The 26,918-nt window shown below is 41.4% G+C and overlaps 2 protein-coding genes and 1 long non-coding RNA gene across 7 annotated transcripts in view; 1 reads left to right on the plus strand and 2 right to left on the minus strand.

Moving 5' to 3' along the window:
- The window catches only part of LOC110502303 (kynurenine 3-monooxygenase), a 35,587-nt gene extending 24,273 nt beyond the window's left edge, over positions 1–11,314 (minus strand). The window contains exons 1-6 of one of the 2 annotated variants that reach the window (XM_021580232.2): positions 11,081–11,314; positions 10,437–10,506; positions 9,269–9,366; positions 6,506–6,595; positions 3,399–3,447; positions 351–438 (exon numbers count right to left, since the gene is read on the minus strand). In XM_021580232.2, the coding sequence (XP_021435907.2) occupies positions 351–438; positions 3,399–3,447; positions 6,506–6,595; positions 9,269–9,366; positions 10,437–10,506; positions 11,081–11,152 (467 nt within the window). In that variant the 5' untranslated portion in view covers positions 11,153–11,314. The remainder of the gene's footprint in view (positions 1–350; positions 439–3,398; positions 3,448–6,505; positions 6,596–9,268; positions 9,367–10,436; positions 10,507–11,080) is intronic. The other variant, XM_021580233.2, reaches the window with a different exon arrangement.
- Positions 3,808–5,024, minus strand: LOC118943841. The gene is made up of 2 exons (XR_005039136.1): positions 4,594–5,024; positions 3,808–4,457 (listed from the first exon to the last, which is right to left on the minus strand). It is a non-coding gene; the product is annotated as an uncharacterized LOC118943841 (long non-coding RNA).
- Positions 11,315–11,351: 37 nt separating the features above from the next.
- Positions 11,352–26,918, plus strand: part of LOC110502301 (insulin-degrading enzyme) — a 47,112-nt gene continuing 31,545 nt past the window's right edge. For 2 of the 4 annotated variants that reach the window (XM_021580229.2, XM_021580230.2), the window contains exons 1-5: positions 16,555–16,711; positions 19,308–19,492; positions 19,947–20,154; positions 21,320–21,489; positions 23,576–23,698. In XM_021580229.2, coding sequence (XP_021435904.2) covers positions 16,626–16,711; positions 19,308–19,492; positions 19,947–20,154; positions 21,320–21,489; positions 23,576–23,698 — 772 coding nt within the window. In that variant the 5' untranslated portion in view covers positions 16,555–16,625. Of the gene's footprint in view, positions 11,493–11,701; positions 11,797–16,554; positions 16,712–17,317; positions 17,410–19,307; positions 19,493–19,946; positions 20,155–21,319; positions 21,490–23,575; positions 23,699–26,918 lie in introns of those variants that run through there. The other 2 variants (XM_036959922.1, XM_036959921.1) reach the window with 2 other exon arrangements.

Genomic DNA, 26,918 nt, shown 5'->3' on the forward strand with positions numbered 1-26,918 from the left:
TTTACTGCTTATTTGGTTGTAAATTGTATGACACAATTACCTCAAGGCTACCCAATTTCAGACCAATAAAAAAAGTTATGCATAGAGGCTTAAAAGCAACACGTATATTATGACCCTATGACACATATGGTGTTGGACACACACTAGGCACCATGCAATTAAATGCAGGAACAAAGTCCAACCAAAAACAATAAAACCAGAGCAAGGCAACTTTAGAGAGCACTTTAGAAAGAGAGGGAGATATATATATATATAGAGAGAATGTGTGTGTGTGTGTGTGTGTGTGTGTGTGTGTGTGTGTGTGTGTGTGTGCATGCGTGCGTGCGTGCGTGTGATTACTAACTATTTACCTGAGAAAGGTCATCGCTCCTGTTTCAGTGCTCCAGTTGAGTAGTTTGTGGGCGAAGTTCAGCTTTGTGGTTGAATACGTTTCTGCCGCTGCAGTTACAGATCAACACATTACAAAAACAGACTTACATGACACAGCAAACATTGGGCAAAACCTTACAAAAAAAGGGGGGGCAAGAATTGACTACATTTAAGCAATAAGGCACGAGGGGATGTGGTGTATGGCCAATATACTATGGCTAAGGGCTGTTCTTAGGGGGGTTGGGGGACCATTTTTTGTTAATTCCGTGCAATTCTACACATTTTGCAATGGGGCGGAGAGAAGATTTCACAATTTTATAGCAGATTTCATGCAATTTTACACATTTTGCAATAGTGTGGAGAGAAATGTTTGCAGTTTTTAATATGATATTTGAGTGAGACTGATCAAAAAAATCTACTGGGGCCGCCATCGACTACGATAACAAGTTTATATTGCTAAATTAGTTTAGTGACCAGCTATCTAAAACATGTAAGCCGACATGGGCTAATCGACTGACTATCAGTGACTGACATAACAAGAGAAAAACTGCTGATTCACAACCATATTTCTAAATTGCACTTTGTGTATTCTACTATTCTAACTGGCAACAAGTTCAGACCCAGACTGATCAGAGGGCCTTCAAAAGGAGGGACGCTGCCAGTTGCCCATCCCTGATATGGACTATTAGAAAACCCATAAGAGAAACCGCTATGTGTCTCATTAGTCAGACGAATCATGCTCTCACTAACCTATTATCTCTACCCCAAGGCTGTGGAGCTTCATTTAACATATTTTTAGGCCTCAAAAAATACCTTACATTTCAAGTTTATTTGTTGTACAGGATAAACATGGTATACACCGTCTAACACTGTGGATTGATCGCAGCATTCGCGCAAAACTGAAAGCGCGAACCACTGCTTCTAATCAGGGCAAGGTGACCGGAAACATGACCGAATGCAAACAGTGTAGCTATTCCCTCCACAAGGTAATCAAACAAGCTAAGCGTCAGTATAGAGACAAAGTAGAATCGCAATTCAATGGCTCAGACACGAGAGGTATGTGGCAGGATTTACAGTCAATCACGGACTACAAAAGGAAAACCAGCCCCGTCGCGGACCACGATGTCTTGCTCCCAGACAAACTAAACAACTTCTTTGCTCGCTTTGAGGACAACACAGTGCCACTGACACGGCCCGCTACCAAAACCTGCGGGCTCTCCTTCACTGCAGCCAATGTGAGTAAAACATTTAAACGTGTTAACCCTCGAAAGGCTGCCGGCCTAGATGACATCCCCAGCCGCGTCCTCAGAGCATGCACAGACCAGCTGGCTGGTGTGTTTATGGACACATTCAATCAATCCTTATCCCAGTCTGCTGTTCCCACATGCTTCAAGAGGGCCACCATTGTTCCTGTTTTCAAGAAAGTGAAGGTAACTGAGCTAAATGACTATCGCCCCGTAGCACTCACTTCCGTCATCATGAAGTGCTTTGAGAGACTAGTCAAGGCCCATATCACCTCCACCCAACCTGAAACCTTAGACCCACTCCAATTTGCTTTCCACCCCAATAGGTCCACAGACGACGCAATCGCAATCACACTGCCCTAACCCATCTGGACAAGAGGAATACCTATGTAAGAATGCTGTTCATCGACTACAGCTCAGCATTTAACACCATAGTACCCTCCAAACTCGTCATTAAGCTCGAGACACTGGGTCTCAACCCCACCCTGTGCAACTGGGTCGTGGACTTCCTGACGGGCCGCCCCCAGGTGGTGAGGGTAGGTAACAACATCTCCACCCCACTGATCCTTAACACTAGGGACCCACAAGGGTGCGTTCTCAGCCCTCTCCTGTACTCCCTGTTCACCCATGACTGCACGGCCATGCACGCCTCCAACTACATCATCAAGTTTGCAGACGACACTACAGTGGTAGGCTTGATTACCAACAACGACAAGACAGCCTAAAGGGATGAGGTGAGGGCCCTTGGAGTGTGATGTGAGGAAAAAATAAACTCACACTCAATGTCAACAAAACAAAGGAGATGATCGTGGACTTTAGGAAACAGCAGAGGGAGCAGCCCCCTATCCACATCGACGGGACAGTAGTGGAGAAGGTGGAAAGTTTTAAGTCCACTTCACGGACAAGCTGAAATGGTCCACCCACACAGACAGAGTGGTGAAGAAGGTGCAGTAGCGCCTCTTCAACCTCAGGAGGCTGAAGAAATTTGGCTATCACTCACAAACCTATACAGATGCACAATCGAGAGCATCCTGTCGGGCTATCATTCAGAAGGCGAGGTCAGTACAGGTGCATCAAAGCGGGGACCGAGAGACTGAAAACTATGGCAACGAATCCTTCAGCACTAACATGCTCCCGGGCAGGCTAACTTAGACCAATGAAATCAGATTCCTCCGTCTCGCAAAGATTGCGTCATCATCCCCTTCATTTGACGACGACGACTGATAAAATATTTTATTAATCAAATGTGTTGTTGTGTGTCAAAAAATGACAATGTTACATAATGCATTTGAAACTTCATGCACATAAAACTTGTAAATAACTTAATATCATTATTTTATCTATAGGAGTGGGAAAAAAGGTGCTTGTGCATTCATAAGCACACCAAAGACGGCGTTAACAATAAGTAATACAATAAAGACGCACTTCAACAAGCCTATTTAACACCATAGCCTGCTGAATTTGCAAGCTAACTTTTCTTTCATTTTGATTTCGGCACAAATTACAAATGTGGCACTGACTCGCCCATAGATAGATGTTTCAGCATTGCCTCAATGAAGAGTCTGGCGTTCGACTAGGTATGTGCGACATCCAGGCGCAGTTCCAAGCCTACTAGAGTTAGCGGCAGGCGGACAAGCAATAGCCACTGTTGTAGTATGGATGAAGCCTAAACTGGAATGTGAATCTAACTGAAGCTGGCAAGCTTTAGAAAACCCAGAGTAGATTTTTCTTCAATCGAAGTACACCCCTCAGGCATTATGGGAATAAGGATTTTCATTCTCCTACCTGACAACAGTTCTTTGTTGAGGTTGGCTCTGTCGACAGACAGGATGTACTGAAAAGAGAACAGGCATTACCTCTCAACTACACAGAATAATGTGACGCTGTAACACTGACACTACCACTTTTTTATACAAAAAAATACTTATGAAAATGTCAACAATGAATACATTTGAAATACATTTAGAAGCAATGCTCGGGAGTCTTAAAACATTCAGTGACTGAAATGTGAGTGGGATTCGGGGAGTCTGTCTATTGTCTAGTAAGAATTACTGAGTTGATAGCTAGAGTAAGCTTTGGTTCAAATCATCTTTTGAAGTGTTGAGTGGATGGGATAATTGATTTAGCGGAACATCCATTGGAAGTGCCCTTTTTTTATCTTGTCCTTTCTACTTGAACAATTTGGTAGAATAAAATCCCTCTCTTTCCCACGGAAGAAATAAATACTTCTCGATATTAGCTACCATGTCTTCTCCCTCCACCCCTCTATCCATCACCACTCTCTGCCTAGCCGACCTCACCTAATTATTTTCCAGAACTTTTTTACAGTATATGTCTGATCGTGTCTTCTCATTTGTTATTCACTTTTTCCTCATCTACATTTTTTCCCTAACATCCTGTCTTCCCACTTCTCTTAATGAAGGATTACTGAGTTTAGTGGGCTACTATGAAGATATTTGCCTAAATAAAGTTCCTCTTTAAAGACAGAATAGAACAGAGGTTAACCCCTTTCTAAAACACGACTCCCAACAGCTCTGTGTACACAATAGGGCTCCCCTCCATCATCATATTGCAGGGTACCTGTCCTGAGCTGAGCATCACCTTTAATATGGGGTGGAATTACAGCTCATGTCATCTATCATAGGTAGAACCAAACGGAAACATGTGACAATGTTGGGAAGTTTACACCACACAGGACAAGACATGTGTTCAAATATTATCATTTCAAAATTTTAGCTGTGCTTGATTTAGCTTGCTTGTTGAAATGGTACCAATAAAAAATTCAGAAATGCAAACATCACGCACCTGGCACTCCAGGCAGTCTGAGGCAAACGCTTAAAGCATCTGAAAAAGTGCAAATACTATTTGAAAAAATGTCTGCAATGGTCACGGTGGGCTGGTGTACATTTTACAGTATTGTCTGAAGTCAAAAGCTTTGTAATAGATGAAAGAGTTTCCTCTCAAACTAAATAACACTTACCTGTGGGGTGACAGGTACAATGTGCTTTGTTTCAGGTCTGTATTATGACCCTCCTTGACCTCAGCAGCCAACCAGTGCAGACATGAGTTCAAATACTAGTTGTACTCTTTCAAATACTTTTAAGCATTTGCTTTAGTCTGCATGGAGTGCCAAGTAGGCAGGGTTTGTACTTTGGCAATTTTTCTATTGGTTCCATTTCACAAAGCAAGCTCAATCAAGTAAAGCTAAAGTATTTAAAATTATAGTATTTGACCACAGGTCTGGTTCATCTCAAATGGTCTAGTCTAGTAAAGTCTAGTAAAGTCTAGTAAAGGCATAAATGTAGCTGATACTAGCCTCCTTCTGGCTTCAAAAGAAAAACAGGCCTTATTCCTAAAATAAAATCCCAATTTCAACTTCAATTTTTTTGTAAGTTATTGAATATGCAATTTAAAAGAGAGGCCGTCATCAATTAAAATTCCAAGATATTTATATGAGGTTACAACCTCAATCCCCTTGTCCTGACAGGTAGTAATAGGTGAAAGGTTCAGAGGTCTATTTCTTGCATAAGAAAACACCATTAGTTTAGTTTTGTCAGTATTGAAGATAAGCTTCAATTGACACAAGGTATGTTGAACAGTATAAAAAGCAGTTTGCAAGTTCTGGAAAGCTTTTGTAAGAGACGAGGCACAACAGTAAATTACAGTATCATCAGCATAACAATGAAGTTGTGCATTTTGGTGCTCAAACACATTAAGAAGGAAAGAAATTCCACAAATGAACTTTTAATAAGGCACACATGTTAATTGAAATGCATTCCAGGTGACTACCTCATGAAGCTGGTTGAGAGAATTCCAAGCGTGTGCAAAACTGTCATCAAGGCAAAGGGTGGCTACTTTGAAGAATCTCAAATATAAAATATATTTTGATTTGTTTAACACTTTTTAGGTTACTACATGATTCCATATGTGTTATTTCATAGTTGATGTCTTCACTATTATTCTACAATGTAGAAGTGTGTCAAAACTTTTGACTGGTACTGTAAAATAGGTGTTAATTTGAAATGAAATTAAATCAAGGATTCTGGGATTTAAATAAAAGCCTGCTTTGTTTAGGGGATTTTTGAGATGATGAATCACACAAACCTCTTTGCCTTTGCTCCTTGTTGCAAAGAAGTGTAATGATTAACAGAGTCCCTTTGGGGTGGAAGAGGTCCTGTTGATTCAGTAAATCTGAGGCCATTGACCATTGTTTGTGTCTCAATGCACTTTCTATGATGAAAGTCTACTAAAGTGGTGAAGTGACATTTGCATCTCTTGCCTTTGCAACCATGATTTTTATGGTTGCAAAGGCAAGGGATGCAAATGCCACTCCGATTCAAGAATGAAGGAGCGCAAGCTTCTTTCTTTTGCACGAGTGAAGTGAGTTCGGAAAAACTGAAAGTATGCATCTTAGAATTAGTTTTCACATACATACTTTATATGTCCGAACTCAGAATCAAATAGTTTTCACAAAAATAACATGGTCGCTGTGTTAGAACGTGTGTTTTGATTGCTGATTTTCTACATTTATCAAAGTCCCATCGGGTAATCTGATTACAGATGTGTCCATGTAAACAGGATTATTAGGGGAATCGTTCTTCTTGCAAAGCATGTAAACGTTTTAAATCAAACTATAGTTTGATTTAAAACGTTTACATGCTTTGCAAGAAGAACGATCTGACTATTCATAATAATCGTATCATTTTGTGCATGTAACTGTACTCAATGATGTATTTAAGAAACTGTAATTATACATAAATAATACAAAAGGCTGACAGACTACTGTGCTACAAGGTAATGGTCATACTTTGTCTTGCGTGCAGAATTAATTCTTAATCTATCGAATGGGAGTTACAGTGTGGTGTGTCTAGGCGTTGCCGAAGCAGAGTTACCTGTCCTTTCTTGCCATAAGGAATGGGGGACTGTGTCCCATTCAAGGAGTGGATCATTCTGGAATGCATGGGGATTCCTTTGGAGACAATCTAGAGAAGAAATCAAACTGGTCAGATCTGCTCATGGAATTACATTGTCAGTGTATAACATGTGTAATAACATGATGACATGATGAAGACAAGCATATTGAAAAAGGAATCCAGCACTAAATCAAATCAAACTTTGTCACATGCGCCAAAACCATCCCTTAACCAACAATGCAGTTCAAGAAAGAGTTAAGAAAATAATACTAAATAAACTAAAGTAAAAAATCATAAAAATAAACAATAAAATAACATTAACGAGGCTATATACACAGGGGGTACCGGTACCGAGTCAATTTGCATGGATACAGGTTAGTTGAAGTAATTTGTAGTTAGGGATAAAGTGACAGCATATTGTAGATAATAAACAGCGAGTGTGTGTGGGGGGGGTCAATGTAAATTGTCCAGGAGGCCATTTGATTAATTGTTCAGCAGTCTTATGGCTTGGGGGTAGAAGCTGTTAAGGAGCCTGTTGGTCCTAAACTTGGCGCTCTGTACCTCTTGCCATACGGTAGCAGAGGGAACTGTCTATGGGTGACTGGAGTCTTTGACAATTTTTGGGGGACTTTCCATTGACATAACCTAGTATTTAGGTCCTGGATGGCAGGAAGCTTGCCCCCAGTGTGGAGTGCGATTGAGACTGCGGATTTGTTGGGGCGGTATGCGAATTGGAGTGGGTCTAGGATATGCGGGATGATGCTGTTGATGTGAGCCATGACCAACCTTTCCTACCAACATGAGTGCTACAGGGTGGTAATAATTTAGGCAGGTTACCTTCGCTTCCTTGGGCACAGGGACTATGGTGGTCTGCTTGAAACATGTAGGTGTTACAGACTCGGTCAGGGAGAGGTTGAATAGGTCAGTGAAGACACTTGCCAGTTGGTTATCTCACAGTCGTCCGGAACAGCTGGTGCTCTCATGTATGCTTCAGTGTTGCTTGCCTCGAAGCGAGCATAAAAGGCATTTAGCTTGTCTGATAAGCTCACGTCACTAGGCAGCTCACGTCTGGGTTTCCCTTTGTAGTCCTTAATAGTTTTCAAGCCCTGCCACATCCGATGAGCGTCAGTGCCGGTGTAGTAGGATTCAGTCTTAATCCTGCATTGACGCTTTGCTTGTTTGATGATTCATCTGAGGGCATGGAGGGATTACTTATAAGCGTCCGGATTAGTGTCCCGCTCCTTGAATGCGTCAGCTCTAACCGTTAGCTCGATGCCGGTGTTGCCTGTAATCCATGGCTTCTGGTTGGGATATGCACATACGGTCACTGTGGGGACGACATCGTCGATGCACTTATTGATGAAGCCGATGACTGAGGTGGTATACTCCTCAATGCCATTGGATGAATCCCGGAACATATTCCAGTCTGTGCTAGCAAAACAGTCCTGTAGCGTAGCATCCGCGTCATCTGACCACTTCCGTATTGAGCGAGTCACTGGTACTTCCTGCTTTAGTTTTCGCTTGTAAGCAGGAATCAGGAGGATAGAATTATGTTCAGATTTGCCAAATGGTAGGCGAGGGAGAGCTTTGAATGCATCTCTGTATGTGGAGTAAAGGTGGTCTATGTTTTTTCCCCTCTGGTTGCACATGTGACATGCTGGTAGAAATTAGGTAAAATGGATTTAAGTATTAAAGTCCCCGGCAACTAGGAGCGCCGCTTCTGGATGAGCATTTTCTTGTTTGCTTATTGTCTTATACAGCTCGTTAAGTGCGGTCTAAGTGTCAGCATTGGTTTGTGATGATAGACGGCTACGAATAAATAGACGGCTACGAATAATATGGATGAGAACTCCCTTGGTAGATAGTGTGGTCTACATTGCGCACCAGTTGTTATTGACAAATAGACATGCACGCACCCACACCCCTCGTCTTACCAAACGTAGCTTCTCTGTCCCGCCGATGCATGGAAAATCGCGCCAGGTCTATATTATCCGTGTCGTCGTTCAGCCCCGACTCGGTGAAACATAAGATATTACAGTTTTTAATGACCCGTTGGTAGGATGGTCTTGATCGTATATCATTAATTTAGTTTTCCAAATATTGCACGTTGGCTAATAGAAAAGATGGTAGTGGAGGTTCATTCACTCGCCTACAAATTCTCAGAAGGCAGCCTAACCTCCACCCCATTTTTCTCCGTCTTTTCTTCATGCAAATGACGGGGATTTGGGCCTGTTCCCGATAAAGCAGTATATCCTTTACATCAGACTCATTAAAGAAAAAATCTTTGTCCTGTTTGAGGTGAGTAATTGCTGTTCTGATGTCCAGAAGTTATTTTTGGTCATAAGAGATGGTAGCAGCAACATTATGTACAAAATAAGTTGCAAAATAAGTTACAAACAACGCGAAAAACCAAACAAAATAGCACAGTTGGTTTGGAGCCCGTCAAACATCAGCCGTCTCCTCTGGCGCCATTATAGTTCTATAGCAACAACAATTGGCAAAACATTTAAAACACATTTAAAACACAAAACCGTTCGGCCATAGTTCAGGAAAGTGGATATTCTTGGCTCTAAATATGGGCTACCTAAGTTCATTCTGTCCTCATCATGACTGACCTTGAAGGTTTACTTGAAAAGCTGGCAAAGCCCAGGCTCTCTTCCCAGGGGGCATGGGCACTTTGAATATTTTAGGAATTCAATTTCCCACAGTGGTAGCCAAGAAGGACAAAACAGAACAACATACCGTGTCTTCCATTCCCACTTGTTTCAATGCCTGGCGACCCCTGTGAGATAGAGCTAGATTGATGCTTCTTCCCTTGACTATTTTGGCTTGGCGGATATCTGGTCAGGATCAGAGATGGAGAGATCAAACATTCAGGTATGAGGATCCTCAAGTCTAACATACACAAGCTACTAGTCAATTCAAATGTAATTTCACTGCATCTGATGAATGCTTGTGAAACCAGTGTTATATGCCAATCATAACTTATATTGAAATACATGTTTAGATTGCTGTTTGATTGCTATCAGGACAGAACAGTGGATCTGGGACGATTCTGGCTGAGCGTCGGGGCACTCGGCTGAGAGTCAGACTTGGCCGACGTCATGTGGCCCGAGAATGGGCCGCCTTCGGCAGTATTACTTATGGCTAGGATGTGGGGATTGAGTTCGGGCCGATTCCGGTGTGAGTTATCTGGCTGCATTATGTAATTAACATTTCATTATTTATTTTTCATTATTTTCTCATTGTTTCTGTGATCAAAAAATAAAATGATCGTTTAAATTAAATACTTTAAGAGTCCTGTGTAGTATTTTAGTATTTTGATACTCTGTGCAAGGCAATTGATAAGCATTAAAAACTTTGTGGATGGAGCCTCCTGAGTGGCTCAGCGGTCTAAGACCCTGCATCGCATTGCAAACTGCATTTATTACAGATGCTGGTACGAGAGCCGTACCAGCCACGTTCGGGAGACCCATGAGGCAGCGCACAATCGCGCTGTAGCGACTCCTGTGGCGGGCCAGGCGCATGCACGCTGACACGGTCACCAGGTGTATGGTGTTTCCTCCGACACAAAATGTTTTTTTTGTGGATGGGTATAATTTGTATGTATAACATTTAGAATAGTAATATTTCAAATTTCTAAAATCGACTAATTTTGTATACATTTATTTAAATTTGCATCGGGCCGCTTCTGGGGGGATTCTGGAAAGATACCGGCAAAGTCGGCCCGATGTACTTGGGCCGCTTCTGGGCCAATTGCTCATTGCTAGCGGTGATTGTGCTTTGTTGTTAGGAATATTGTAATGACTAATGACTGCATGCAGTGCATACTTCCAAAAATAGATGGACTACTGTGCAGCTGTTCAAAATAAGAGGAAGCACTTTATATGTTGTGTAATCAAGTGTTTACCTTCTCGAGATTCAAAGACCTCTACTTGAAAACCTCTTTTTGCAAAGTAGCAGGCATTCAAGGCGCCGACCTGAGAGAGGGTTGATTGCATTAGTTCATGGTGCAGGCAGCATCTATTTTCATTTTTATCACTTGTGATGAAAATGGAAATGGATTTTAAAAAATGTACATGGTTTCTGCACAGCAATATAAAAGGAAGAGATCAAAACAATCATATTAACCTTAAGGCACTTTGCTTTGTCAATGGTAGGCTACAACAAGGACCGAGTAATTTAAAGTGTCAATTACTGTTAGGCTTTACTCTTCCTTACATGATATTGCTTTAAGAGGCCTGTAAGGAAAGTATAAAAAAAATGATACTGTTTGTTTACAACCAAAATACTGTTAGCTCAGACCTGCCTTTTTCACCATCAACCCTATTGAGTCAATGGGGCCATCTGCAGTTTAGCAAATTGGCAACGCCAAAAATGGTCCTATAACCTCAAGAAAATAAGGCTCAGATTACACTTAAATAGATTACATTTATATTTCATTAATAGATTACACATAGATTAGATAACCTTGTCACAACATGAACAATTTTTCATTACAGCAAATATCAGCAGCCTGTTTACATTATTCACACTTCCATGTTCACTTCTTACCAAACCACCTCCCACCACAGCCACCACTTTATTCTTGCTGGTTGATTTGCTGTCATTGGTTGAATAATCCATTGTAGTTTATGTCGTTATACTGGGGGCTTGCAGTGTCCGTTTTGCCTTTCAGTGATCTTGGACACTGAAATAAATTACTGCCTGAGCCGATTAAATTAAAACGTTTTTACTGTGACACAGGGTTTTGAGGGAGGCGCGACCCGGATCTCATAAATGTCGTCCTCGTAGTGGTTGGTTCGCTTTTCCTCACAATGCAAACAAAACAGAGAGACAGTTCAGAGTTGAGGAATTTCCCATGAGCAGCTGAAGCGCACACACCGCGCAGAGAAACAGAAAGATTACAAGAGCCGCTGGATTTACACACCTTTTACTAGGAACTGCTATGTGAATGATCTGATAGGTGATTATGTTGTAGTAAAAAAAATAATCACTTCAATAAAAAAAATGTCTGTGGTCCAGAGTTAGTAGTTAATCGCTAATCAATCTTGTGAAAAAAAAGAGCATAGATCCCTAATGATGCCTATACAGAGTATAATTTACTCTGAAATTCAACCATTGGAAGCTGGTTTCATTTAAATTGCTCATGCTGTATTATGATGAACTTTTCAGAGACAAAAGAAAAAATATCCACAGAGACAAGGCCTGCGCATTCGCCCATCGCTGGGATCGATAAATATGAGTCTGTTGTTCCCTCTACTGGTCATGTAAGCATAAAGCACCCACACACATTTCAGGGATAGGAACAATTATTTTTCGATTCGTATGGGTTAAAACATTTCGCAAACTATTTGACATTGGAATTTTAAAAGGATACTGTTGCAATAGGCCAGTGATTATGAAACTTCTCCTCGTGGACCCCGGAGGTTTCACAATTTGGTTGTAGGCCTTAATTAGCTCACCTGATTTTTAAACGTTGCGAATGCACACAAAAAATCCCTAGAACATGCGTGCGCCAGTTTATGCAAATGTTGGCATTTATAAAAACTGAAATTGACGTGAGTGTGCTTATCCTCCTGCAAACTTCAGACCATGCGTATGCAGTTTCTAGTGGTTTAACTATTGCGTTGCAAGAAGGAAAAATTGGCCTAGTAGTAATCTTGTGCAAATGAGGAATGTACACTGAGTGTACAAAAAACGGACCCCTGTGATGTAAAATCCACGCCAATCAGTGTAGCTGATGGGGAGGAGACAGGTTAAAGAATGATTTTTAAGCCTTGATACAATTGCCAGAGGGTGTATGGGCAAGACAAAGGATTGAAGTGCTTTTGAACGGTGTAGTATGTGGTGACAGGCGCACCTGTTTGAGTGTGTCAAGAACTGTAATGCTAATGTGTTTTTCACGCTCAACAGTTCTGTGAGTATCAAGAATGGTCCACCACCCAAAGGACATCCAGCCAAATTGACACAACTGTGATAAGCATTGGCGTCAACATGGGTCAGCATCCCTGTAGAACGATTTCGATACCTTGTAGAATCATTTATTGCGCTGTACAAAATGATATGTACGTTGTGTCGCAGCAGTAAAACCGAACGAAGGAAACAGTGCCCCTCTGTCTCAGTATGTGTTGCCCATGTATCTGACGCTGTCTGGACCTAAATATTATAACATGTAGTAGCATTTGATTGATTGATGCCAGCAAGCGTTTAGCCTCCCTTGAAAGATAAATAAATAAAACAATTAGCCAATCAGCGTTGAGCTGAGATCAACTGTAGGTTGTCCTGCTGCATTAAAACGCTCCCCAAGGGAGGCCAGTTTGGATTTGGCTTCAGACCAATCAAATCACTTTCTTTGCGAACCCTCATTTTCAGAGAGTCTGTTTCTGGTCTGCTTAAATTGTTGTCCAACAGTAGCTAGCTTGTTAAATTGGCCCTTTCCTAAGCCATGGATGGAGATGGAGATTTGGGACTTGTGGTTTTGACTTTGTTCTCTGTACAGGACAATGATTATGATGGCGATTCTGATTGAATCATAGATTCATATGTTGTGTCACTGGCCTGAGATACTGAAGTTCGATATGTAGCCCAGACGTAGCCTAGTAGCGTAGCACCCGGATTATCAGCGTATTCAACAGCATTTAAGGAATATATTACCTTCAACAGTGTTAAGGAATATATTACCTTCAACAGTGTTATCTCGAGATCAAGCCATCAATGTTTTGTGATTATTGGTGTTGTAAAAATGTTAGCTAATGGGTTAGCAATTAGCATGTTTGACATTTCAGTGGAAATACTACTACTATCAGCTTTTTGTAAAGTAGTTAAGAAAAATAAATACATCCAGTATTATCGGCATACAGTCCCCAGTTATTGGCCACCTTACTATTTTGTTCAATTACAAGATATATTCATTTAATTTTGTTTAAAAAAAAGAGACCCCAACCTCATATCTGAAGTGTTTACTGAATATTTGACTAGTTGGGTAGTATTCTGGTTTAAAAAATTATATATTGCCTAAAATCCGTTAGCTATATTTGAGGTAAAAAGTTGGATATTAAATTATTTGTGGTCTGTCGGCAGTTGTATTTTACAATATACAGTGTGTCTCACTTTTTTTTTTAACTCTTAAAACCTAACTTAACTTACATAAATTGCAATGAAAATCGGTGGTCAGCTAGCTAGAAGGGTATCTTTAGTCGCAAAACTTACCGTTATTTTCCAGTCCACTTAAATATTGAGCTCAAGGTTATTTAATCCTCTAACCCCTAGAGTGTCCGAAGTTAGGGGGTGTCTGATGTTGGGGGAAAATTAGCTAGGCTCTCATTAACTGACTAGCTTGACTTAGCTGGTTCATTGTTGCCCATGCAAGAAAGTCATGCTAGCAAGCATTTTAGCTAGGTAGCCTCAACAAAAACTAAAAGTGTACTGTATAGACCATTTTGCCAACATGAAAGAGAGGAGGGCATTGGCGTTCAAGTAGTAGGGTGAGTCAACATTTTTTGTTTTACTTGTGCATGCAAGTGCATACACACAGAAATCAGTACCATGGACAGCCACATATTTAGCAATATTGATTGGACAACATTTTTTGTTGCCATCTTAAAGTTGTTTTCACTGTATTAAACTAAGCATATTTAGCCTTGTTTATTTGATGATGTTTAAGTTGAAATGGTGCTGGAATAGCAGTGCTCCTGTTGTCTTTGTGATGACTTGCGGTAACTCTGTGGTTCTAAATCAGTACTTGTTTAGTAAACTGTCAAAAACATTAACTTGCTTGACCATGCTGCAGGTGATAACTGTTTGTATGTAATATATGCTTTGTGGACTTCACCGATATTGTGATGAACCAAACGTATGTGTAGTTGCATTTATTCGACCACTGTGTGACTGTCTTTTTGTTGTCACGGCCTTATTGTATATCACAGTGGGGTATGAACCGCTAAGTTATGTAGCAAACAACGCAATTATGACAACATAGTTTGTAATAAGGCTTGTTTACTGGCTTTGCTTGGCTTCCACAGTGATTTTACCTATGCACCGCTACTACAGTTTACACTCAGAGGAGTGTAGCTGCTCATTTGGCGACCCTTATAGAGTGACTCATCAACTTATATCCAATAGTTTTTTTCATATTGCATATTGTACCATAGAAAATGATCTGTACATTGTGTCGCTGTAAAAGGGGGGTATTTTCTACTCAGGAGAACTTCAGCTTTCCAAATCCACAGAGTTTACACCGAGAGGAGTGTCGCTGCTCATCTGTTATTCTTGCTACACTAAATGACCAAACATATGTGGACACCTCCTCGTCGAACATCTCATTCCAAAATCATGGGCATTAATATGAAGTTGGTCCCCCTTTGCTGTAGAAATATTTTCATTTGAAGTTTGTTGTTTCTAATTGAGTTTTTTTTGCAGGATTATTATTGAAATAAGATCATACTTTTCTGCTACCTGCTGTGGTTCTGAACTGTTATACATTACTAAAAGTATGTGCTTATCAAACATCTCATTCCAAAATCATGGGCATTAATATGGAGCTGGTCCCCCCTTTGCTGCTGTAAATAGATGTTGGTCCATTGCTGCGGGGACTCCATTCAGCCACAAGAGCATTAGTGAGGTCGGGCACTGAGGCCTGGCTTGGAGCCGGCGTTCCAATATACCCCAAAGGTGTTCGATGAGCTTGGGTTCAGGGCTCTCTGTAGGCCAGTCAAGTTCTTCCACACCGATCGTGACAAACCATTTCTGTATGGACCTTGCTTTGTGCACGGGGTCATTGTCATGCTATAACAGAAAAAGGCCTTCCCCAAATGGTTGTCACAAAGTTGAATGCACAGGATTGTCTAGAATGTCATTTTATGCTGTAGCGTTAAGATTTTCCTTCACTGGAATTAAGGGACCTAGCCCGAACCATGAAATACAGCCCCAGGCCATTATTCCTCCTCCACCAAACTTTTCAGTTGGCACTATGCATTGGGGCAGGTATCGTTCTTCTGGCATCTGCCAAAACTTGGTTTTGTCCTTTGGACTGCCAGATGGTGACGCGTGATATCACTCCAGAGAATTAGTTTCCACTGCTCTAGAGTCCAATGGCAGCAAGCTTTACACCACTCCAGCCGAAGCTTGGCATTGCACATGGTGATCTTAGGCTTGTGTGTGGCTGTTTGGCCATAGAAACCCATTTCATGAAGATCCTGATGAACAGTTCTTGTGCTGAGGTTGCTTCTAGAGGGAGTTTGGAACTCAGTATGAATTGTTGCAATTGAGGACATGATTTTTACACACTTCGGCAATCTCGTTCTGTGAGCTTGTGTGGCGTACCACTTCACATCTAAGCCATTGTTGCTCTTAGATGTTTCCACTTCACAATAACAGCATTTTGTTGACCAGGAGAGACATTTGACTAACTGACTTGTGGAAAGGTTGCATCCTATGACAGTGCCACGTTGAACGTCACTGATGTCTTCCTGGCTGTGCGCTTGATTTTATACACCTGTGAGGCTGAAATGGCTGAATCCATTCATTTGAAGGGGGGTCCACATACTTTTGTATATTGTGTAGGTCTTGTTCTTGCTGGCAGAACGGAGGTGTTTTTATACTTGTGAAAAAGTATTTCTCTATAGGTCTATGCATAGTCCCCTTCAACCGGAACATTCAGTTGTTAGGGGGCTTGTTCGACAGTGCATGAGCCTGCCGACTGACTGATCTACAAAGAACCTTGCATTATAAATTAACTACTCATTATTATTTGTAGATCAGTCAGTCACAATTACCCATGATACATTACGGTTTTGAGCCTCTCGAACATGGCTGGGGACTCCGCAAGAGCTAGGAAAGGAGTGGCTTGATCCAAACAGGCTGATTAATCGACTTACTGATCTAAACATGACACATCAATCAAAACCATACTTGTCCACATGTTGTATATGTTGTTAGTTTAAAATAATAGTATTTTATTTTAGTAAATACCACTGACATCAAATAAATCACATAATTCATGATCTATTACGTGACTCTCTGGCGTCCATTGCATTTGTCTATTACAACATGGCGCCGTAAAGATCGAAGGTTTCTCTGACTGTTGTCTATCCGAATTATGCTGCAATGTTTTAGCCGACTGGCCCAGTTTACAAGACACCGTCTGATTGCGGGGAATAGTTTGTACTTTTATCAAAGTGTTAGGTGAGTGTTAAATGTCAGATACTATCCACTTCAAAAACTCGCATGTAATGAACAAATATTTACCAGCTAACGGTAGCTGAAACGTTACAGAATGACCCTAGTTAGCTAGCTGAAGGGCTGACTAATTAAGCATTAGCAGAAAAGCATTCACAGCTAGCTACGTATACAAGTAGCATATCAACTTTGATAGCTAGCTAGCTAACCAAGGACACGTATAGTTATGCACTTGATTTGAAACCAGCCAGCCTAGCTAGCTGCCGGATGCACCTGGCACCAACTACACGCTAAATATAGCTAATTTAGCTAAGTAGGACTCAGGGCAGACTAGCCAACGTTAAGGTTAGCCAGCTAATCTATGGCGGTTTCCGGCTATCACAGTGCGGCTTGTTAACTTGCAAATCTTAAACCAGCCTCGTAAAAATGCACTGTTGTGCTGTAAATACATTTTAAAGGGTATATTCGGATATATATTTTTTAGTTTGTTTTGTAGCTAGTTAGCTTAGCTAGTTGGAAACATGTAGCTATCAATGCAAAATATCGCCTAGCCCTAGACAGACTAGTATTACTGTTCCAGCTGTAGCCGGTAGCCGATAGTGGGCGCTAGATCTGCACTGTCTAGGTATGAGTGCCCAGCCGGTAATACACTCGTGTCCCCCGTGGGATATAGCATCCTACAATCGGTACGCCATTAAAATTAGGTAAGGAGGAAAATTATGCCTTTGCAGCCTGAATAGAGGATGTACGAGCTGGTCCACGGTAACGCTCCTCATCCAACCTGTATCACAACCGGCTGTGATTGGGAGTCCCACAGGGCGGTGCACAATTGGCCCAGCTTCGTCCGCGTTGTGCCGGTGTAGGCCGTTATTCTAAATAAGAATTTGTTCTTAACAGACTTGCCTAGTTAAATAAAGGTAAAATAGAAGTAAATACACTTCTGTTCAAAAGTTTGGTCACTTAGAAATCTCCTTGTGTTTGGAAGATTTTTTTCCATTTAAAATAACATCAAATTAATCAGAAATAGTGTAGACATTGTTAATGTTGTAAATGACTATTGTAGCTGGAAACTGCTTATTTTTTTAAATGGAATATCTACATAGGCGTACAGAGGCCCATTATCAGCAACCATGGCACGTTAGCTAATCGTGTTCCAATGGCACGTTAGCTAATCGAAGTCTATAAAAAGCCAATTGATAATTAGAAAACCTTTTTGCAATTATCTTAGCACAGTTGAAAACTGTTGTTCTGATTTAAAGAAGCAATAACACTGGCCTTCTTTAGACTATTTGAGTATCTGGAGCACCATCATGTGGGTTTGATTACAGGCTCAAAATGGCCAGAAACAAAGATGTTTCTTCTGAAACTCGTCAGTCTATTCTTGTTCTGAGAAATGAAGGCTATTCCATGCGAGAAATTGCCAAGAAACTGAAGAGCTCGTACAACACTGTACTACTCTCTTTACAGAACAGCGCAAACTGGCTCTAACCAGAATAGAAAGAGTGGGAGGCCCCAGTGCACAACTGAGCAAGAGGACAAGTACATTAGTGTCTAGTTTGAGAAACAGACGCCTCACAACTCCCCTACTGGCAGCTTCATTAAATAATACCCGCAGAACACCAGTCTCCACGTCAACAGTGAAGAGGCGACTCCGGGATGCTAGCCTTCTAGGCAGAGTTCCTCTGTCCACTGTCTGTTCTTTTGCCCATCTTAATCTTTTCTTTTTATTGGCCAATCTGAGATGCAGCTTTTTCTTTGCAGCTCTGCCTAGTAGGCCAGCATCCCGGAGTCTCCTCTTCACGGTTGATGTTGAGACTGGTATTTCCAGATACAATAGTCATTTACAACATTAACAATGTCCACTGCATTTATGATCAATTTGATGTTTAACTGGAAAAAATGTGCCTTTCTTTAAAAAATAAGGGCATTTCTAAGTGACCACACTTTTGAACGGTGGTGTATTTGGAAAGCTGACAGCTTGAGAGGATCTGCAAAGAAGAATGGGAGAAACTCCCAAAATACTGTTGTGCTAAGCTTGTAGCGTCATACCCAAGAAGACTTAATGCTGTAATCGCTGCCAAAGGTGCTTCAACAAAGTACTGAGTAAAGGATCTGAATACTTATGTGAATGTAATATTTCCAGTTTTTGTTTTTAAATATTTAATTAGCAAAACTTTCTTCACTTGTTTTTTTTTTTCTTCCATTATGGGGCATTGTGTGTAGATTGAGTTTAAAATTCTTATTTTTTTAACTCAATTTTATAATAAGGCAGTGGAAAAAGTCAAGGCGTCTGAATACTTTCCAAAGGCACTATGTGCCTGTTGAATGTATTTATTTGCAAAAATCACTTGCATATGCTTGTTAGCATGGTATTGGTCCGCTGTCATTCTGTTGACTGAATGCTGACGTCTGCTCGGGGTCTAAATATGGTACTTCAGTTTGAGTAGTTCGTCTACCTTGCGTCATTCAAAATTCTCTCCACTACATTCCCCCCTACATGTTAAAATCAGTCATTGTAATTACCATTAATCTGTAAATTGCTTGTCCAATCAATTGAGAATTTAGTGCATAAAATAACAACATTCTTTCCTGTGCTCTACAGGCTTGTGTTGTCTCTACCCCTCAGAATGACAGACCCGGCTGTGAAGAGGGTAGTCAGTGAGATCGTCCGCTCTCCAGAAGACAAGCGGGTCTACAGGGGCCTGGAGTTTAACAATGGCCTGAAGGCCGTGCTCATCAGTGATCCCACCACAGACAAGTCCTCAGCAGGGCTGGACGTCAACATAGGTACAGTATTCACCCACTCCACTTATCTAGGCCGGAGGCAGCCTCCATGACCCATTCTCAATACAGAGACCCCCCCCCCCGGTCTCCCCTCTCATTATTTTCCTACAGGTGTCTCCACCCATCTCCTCATCCTGTAGCTTCTTTATCTGTATCTTTTATTTCTTTGTTTCAAACCCCCATTCACATTCTCCGCTATTCCTGTAAATTATGCTGCCACTTCTCTTTTTCGCTCCCTAGTTTATCTCCCATGGGACTACATTGAAGAGGATCCTTTATCACACTCTTTCATCTGCTTCTGTTTTTTATCCCTTATTGTTTCAGGGTTTGAACCACCTCTCCAGTGTTATGGCTGGCAGCGTCTAAACATATTTCACTTTGTTTTCCTTTAAGTGCAGAAGTGTGCGAATGCGAAGCAACGTGTAGATTAACTGTGTTCGACTCTTATGTGTACCAGGTTCTTTGTCAGACCCAGGGAACATATCAGGCATTGCCCACTTCTGCGAACACATGCTGTTTTTGGGCACAGAGAAGTACCCCAAGGAGAATGAGTACAGCCAGTTTCTCAGTGAGCATGCTGGCAGCTCCAATGCTTTCACTAGCGGTGAGCACACCAACTACTACTTTGACGTATCCCACGAACACCTGGAGGGTGCATTGGACAGGTGAGTGAACCAACAGGGTCATGTTCAATAAGGCACATGGTGTAACTTTTTTGCAAAACAATCGTTTCTTATTGGACGAGTTCAGGTAGCCCCGCCCTTTTCAGTTTATTTTCTTCCGTTTGGTGCTTTTTGAATATGACCCCTATTATGTCGTGGTAGAAATTCTCCCATTTTACTTGACGGCTTTGGGTGTGCCACTGTGATTTGATTAGGCGTGTGAAAACCATCTGGACACCAATGCAGATCAATATTTTAAATATTGATAAGCTTTTCAAACACTCATGAACAAAAAAGTAATGTTCCACTGGAATCTGTGACCTGATTTTTGGAAGCTGTTTTTAAATCCATATCATCAACCTTCATACCGTTTTGGGGCTCCCGAGTGGCGCAGCGGTCTAAGGCACTGCATCTCAGTGCTAGAGGTGTCACTACAGACACCCTGGTTTGATTCCAGGCTGTTTCACAACCGGGCCGTGATTGGGGGTCCCTTAGGGCGGCGCACAATTGGCCCAGTGTCCGGGTATGGCCGTTATTGTAAATAATAATTTGTTCTTAACTGACTTGTCTAGTTAAATAGAGTTCCAATTGAAGGAGGGTGGTTGATAACGGGTGTATAGGGCTACCTGATTAGTAATTACAGGTGTATAGTCCAGGGCCACTTGAATATAGAGCTTGCTTATGACATGTCAGATTTCTGTATCTTCCAGCTATGTTGAGTCTGTAGCTGCCTAGCTGCAGAGGGCATTTACTTTGGCCAATTCACTTAATTGCGGTCGTTTTCTTTTGCATGGCAGTTGCTCGTCCTTAGGGCCATTCAAATAGCTTTGCATACAGGTCTGTGAAATGTCACTGCTGTCTATTGAGTCTGCTGACGAACAGCCTAAAGTTGAGAAAAGTACACCTCTGAATTCAGAACGTGGACTTTTCCACATGTTACTGCAATTATTAACCACTGGCCTGGAAAAATAAATAGCACACACCCCTAACCCACCATTTGCTTAATCTTCACTAATGTTCCTGTAGGCCTTCACCAGGACACTCAAGTTAATTTTAAAACAAATCATCCAACAGCCCTTTACAAAAAAAAAAATCTAGGTAGCCGAATCTGCAGTTTTTGCTTATATGTTAACTTGTTAAATGAATGTCTTGTCCTTTGTGTGTCTAGGTTTGCTCAGTTCTTCTTGTGCCCGTTGTTTGACGAGAGCTGTAAGGACCGTGAGGTGAATGCTGTGGACTCTGAGCACGAGAAGAACCTGATGAATGATGCCTGGAGGCTGTTCCAGCTGGAGAAGGCCACTGGCAACCCCAACCATCCATTCAGCAAATTTGGGACCGGTAAAAACCCCATGCCACCTCGCGTACTATATACGAATTCAACATAACCCAGCATGTCACAGTCATGTTCATTAGGAACCAAACAGAACGGGGCTCTACAGTGCGACTATTTTACTCGCATATGAGCTTAATATTTTGCTGTGCGACCTGGAATTTTAATCTGGGAGCACCAGTATGCCCAGAAAAATGCGTGATTCTAGCTTTATTACCAAAATATTTTTCATTGTGCTCCTAAATTTCTTTGTGTGCGCATACATTTTTTGACTTGGGCATGTACGTGCTCGTTGTAAACAAAAAAAAGAAAGGGCAGCGTAGAGCCCTGCGGAAGACAATGGACTGGAACTACCAGGACTTCAGTTTCCTTTTCTGTTGCAAAACATTTTGCTACAGTGTGCCGTTATGAACATTGCGTATAAAACCCCTAAATCCTTCTCAGCCTTTTGTTTTGGAATGTGCTGACTCATCCTCTCCTCCTTAATTGTGTTCTCTTACGATTGGACTCCCAGCCCAGGAGAGCCAGCTGGTGGCAGCGTTTAGTTATATAAGCTTTTTTTCCAGTCTAATAATAGAAACAGGATCAGCTCGGCCGGAACACTTATTAATGAACGAGTGTTGGAGACATCCTTGACAAAAACATAACATTCTTAGAAATGCTTCGAGGGACACTTAACCACACATTAATATTCAGATGTGGACATTATGGGGCTGGAGATAATTAATAATTAGCTTATAAAGTAAATAGTTCAAAGGGAAGTTCAACACATCTCTCCAGATGTTCTAAATGTGGTGTGTGTCTGTTATTTGTTTTAGAGGGAAATGCCCAGCAGCTAGCCTGCCACAGATAAAGGGCTAGGTTTAGGCTCTGGGTGTGTAACGTAAACTCTCTCACACTTGTAGATCGCCTTGGTCCGTACAATTTGCCTTATTTTAGCGCCCCAAAAAACGTAATACTTCCAGATCAACTGTAATGCCAATACCATTGTAAAGCACAATTTCTCCCCTTTCCAACAAAGTCCATGCCGAGACATCCACGCTGCCCATTTCTGTATGATTCAAGAAGGCAATGAGCTCCGTCGGGTCTTTTTAAAAATGGCGGGTGGGGAAGCGAAACCAATGCGTGATAGTGAGAAGGAGAGACGTCGTCGTGGGAAATCCAATTTATCACCTTATCGCCTCTAAAATGTAAATAAAACACTATAAAGAGTTTATATAATGTGTCATTACATACCTATTTGAAGGTTTGTGTCGAATTTGAATTGGGTTTTTAGGGTGGTGCTAAAGTGATCTTCAGACGTAAACGGTGGCTTTGAGAGTCATGATTGCTTGCAGTGATGACGCAGAAAATGACTAGGTATCCCCCTTATCCCCGTCACTGTCCATTTCTTGTTTTTAAACGATGAGAGAAGTGCAACACCTGGTGGAGAGAGATTGTAAGACTTGTGGAGAGAGATTGTAAGACTTGCAAACTGTTGCTTTATGCGTGATGTACGTTACGGCATGTCACGATGTAACGGAGGGTCAGTTTTTTTCAACTTGTCTCCAGTACTATAGAGCCGTTACCATGTCAGTCAACGGTTGAATAGAAACGTAGTTCACACCCCAGATTTTGAAGTCAACAGTTGCTACAGTCACATTAGTTTTATTTGCAGCCTCGTTTGAATGTCGCGGTTGCGCACATTTGTACGGAATGGGGTGAGTTTGAGTTAGGCTAATTAGCAAAGCGCTAGCCCATAGAGGACAAAAGTGGTCAGTCTGTCACTGGTGGCCTTACTCAGAATTGTAATCGCATCACTGTGCGGATTCATTTTGTTCACACATTGGTTTTCTTGGAACAAGCTTGTTGCCCTTTTTATAACTGGATATATTCTCCCTCCCACTGTGTACTGTTTCATGAAGTCTTTGATGGTGACTATTTTGGATCTGTGACAGGGAGTTGTTTTTCCTCCAACGCATCATATGATACAGATTATATTTGTTTGTCCAATAAGGTCAAGCACTCGCTGCACTGTATATTACGAGAACATTCCTTGCTGATGTACATTTAGTTGACTAGCTGGTTAAGTATTATATCTGGTTGATTTTTCAGGTAACAAGTTGACTCTGGAGACTAGGCCATCAAAGGATGGGATCGACATCCGCCAGGAGCTCCTGAAATTCCACTCCACCTACTACTCCTCCAACCTCATGGGACTGTGTGTGCTGGGGAGAGGTGAGTGAGTGTCGTACGTGCCAGCGTCCACATCTGTAAGAGAGCGTTGCTGCTTGGATCAGTGATCTTAAGACTGGTTAAGAGGCAGATGAAATAACCTGTCAGCTGTGCAGATCTAAGATCAAGTAGGAAGTGCTTTTTCTAAACACTTCTGGAACTGAGCCCACATAACACTCAAGCCAAGGCCTGCAGTCATCTCTTTGTGCAGCCCCCCCCTCCCCATCTCGTAGACTGGAATAGTCTTTTACGGTTGCAGTTATTTCCTAGGGATGTAACGATTCACGAGTACACACTGGTCTGTGGGACCCCAAACCGATCCAAATGTAGCATGCATCGGTCAGTAAATCGATTAAAACGTTAGGATTCGACAGTTAACTTTATTGTTGCTCAAATTACATTCTTTCTACCTCCTGAAATTACCTTTTTATATTATGTGACAACCGCGTCCTATCATTCAGTGTCCAACTAAGCATGTAATTATGTTGAAAGTCATTGATCTACAAGTTATTTTGTATGCCTAACAACCCCAGGCACGCTGACAAACGAGGGGTAGGCCCATTCCTGATCTGGCACATCTGCATTGTCACCTTCAGGATTCAAATGTTTGTTAATTGGCTTGCGCCATAGCTGCGGGAAGATGTTTAGGGGTGCTGGGAATTCTGGTCTGGGGGGGGGGCATTTCTAGTAGTAAAGGCCCAGTGCACTAATTTTGTGAGAATGTTTTTATTTTTTCCCCCCCAGAGTTGCTGCAGAAGGCTATTGGTCCGCTAAATCAGGCATGGCCGGCCCGCTCATTAGGCAGTATTAGGCGGTGGCAGTATTATGGTGGCAGATTGAAGAAAGAAGCTAATCTGACCAATATAGCACCCCCAACAACACATCAAACCTCACATAATTCTGCCCAAAAACAATAAAACAATTATCTCAACCAGTGGCATATGGGCTTTTTAGGTGACGCTGATGCCGCCCTGTGATAAGCAGTGCAGGGAAGCAAAATATTTTGCTGGTCCATTTCCAGCGCACCTCTGCAACGTTCCATCCAGAAAAATGATCTAACATAAATAATGTAGCAGATATAGTAGGCTATATGGTAGAAAGGGTATGTGACCATTTCTCTAGCCTACAGGTTGGATATAAAATGTATGACAATGTAATGAGACAGACACTTTTTACATCATGCAACTTTCTCCAATTAAATAGCCTAACTTAAATGGTGCCCAATCAAATAAAACTTATGCTGACATGTTAACACACATATCCTAAAAAGGAAGATGGATAATCAGGCTACTCACTACTGCTGTCCAGGAGTTTCACCTTGTGGGATAAATTGACATGATCAGTGGTTTCAAGTTTGTATCCATCAATTGTTGATGGGCTGATCATAGCAAAAAAGAAAAAAATGTATGCATTTTCCTCTGTTTAAACACATTGCGAATAGGCTCAGGGTAACTCCTGATAAAGTTTTATAGCTGATATTGCGCTTAGATAGCCAAATTGATTAGTCACATGAATCAGGACTAATAAAGCCAATGCCTGTTTTATAATTGATGGATGGGCCAAACAAATGGAAAAGTGTTAAACAAATCAAAATATATTTGAGATTCTTCAAAGTAGCCACCCTTTGCCTTTGACAGCTTTGCACACTTGGAATTATCTCAACCAGCTTTATCTGGAATGCTTTTCCAACAGACTTGGAAGGAGTTCCCACATAATGCTGAGCACTTGTTGGCTGTTTTTCCTTCACTTTGCAGCCAACTCATTCCAAACCATCTGCATTGGATGTATTTACCATATCATATGGAGACAAACTTAAAACTTTTACCTTATAAGTAGACATAATTGCAATAGATTAAATCCATCCAATAGAGTAAAACATTGTTTTAGTTATGAATTGAACTTTAATTAAATTAGTTGACTCTTCACATTGGATGATTTCACTGAACAACAAAAGAAAGGGAATTATTGAATGATCCATCGCATCTCCCAAAAATGTTTTCAGCATACATCTGGGAAAATTATAGTTTAGAAACTAAAGCTTTAGTTGTCTTCCTCTCAGGCTTCCATGTCTTCTCCCGGACCTCCTCAATGTCCACCTCTTGAACATCAGACTTTAAGGCCTCATCTTTACTGTCACTTTCCAACCTTGAGGATGGCTTATTGGCTCAAACATTTTTTTTTTGTTGCCTGGATGGCCACCAATTTTTCAATCCTTGTGTTGGTCAGCCTGTTGCGTGCTATATTTGTGTGTGTGTGTGTTCCCAAACAAGGACCAGCTGCGCTCTGAGGTGGGTGATGTTGGTGGGATTTGGGGGATGATGGGGGAAAGAGCCTCAGATCCACAAAGTCCTCCACTTCAGACCAAGCAGGCTTCATGTTCGAAGCATTGTCTGTCACCAGTGCAAATACCTTCTGTGGTCCAAGGTCATTGACTGCCTTCAGCTCATTTGCAATGTAGAGACCGGTGTGTCTGTTGTCCCATGTGTGTGTGCTCTTGTGCAATACTGGTTGAGGGGTGGAGAGGATGTAGTTAATTATTCCTTGTCCACAAACATTCAACCACCCATCAGAGAAGATTGCAATACAGTCTACTTTCTCTATGATTTGCTTGACCTTCACTTGAGCTCTGCATCCAGCCAATGAGTAGATAGAGCATGTCTGGTTGGAGAGGTGTATGCTGGGCAAAGAACATTCAGAAATATCTTCCAATACACATTGCCTGTGAGCATCAGAGGTGAACCAGGTGCATACATAGTTCGAGCAAGACATTCATCAGCATTTCTCATTGAGTCAAAAAAACGTATTTATAAAAAAGTTATTTTGTTGGCATTTACGTATGTCCCCATTACCAGTAAAATTTCACTCACTTACTTGCTGTGCTGTTCAGTTTTTTAATTCTCAACCAGGATTTCTATGGAATACCGTTTGGGTCTTTGCATGTCAAAAAAGATACTTCAAATAAACACTGACTCATCAAATAAACTTGTTGACCAATCAGGACCTGAATATGACTGCATGTCACAATAGTTGACCGTGTTTTTACATAGTGTAATCAATTTGCAATAACTATCACTCGTATTGCATGTCACAACGATTCATCTATGTATGCTATGATGCTGGTAAAGTTGTCTCGTGCAACTACAGTGCTGGTCATAAAAAAAATCTACTTAGCTCATGGATGCAAACTATGTTCTTCCCCAAAAACATAGCAAAACGACATCTA

The sequence above is a fragment of the Oncorhynchus mykiss genome, chromosome 23 (genome assembly GCF_013265735.2).
Source record: "Oncorhynchus mykiss isolate Arlee chromosome 23, USDA_OmykA_1.1, whole genome shotgun sequence".
In the NCBI taxonomy this organism is placed as follows: Eukaryota; Metazoa; Chordata; class Actinopteri; order Salmoniformes; family Salmonidae; genus Oncorhynchus; species Oncorhynchus mykiss.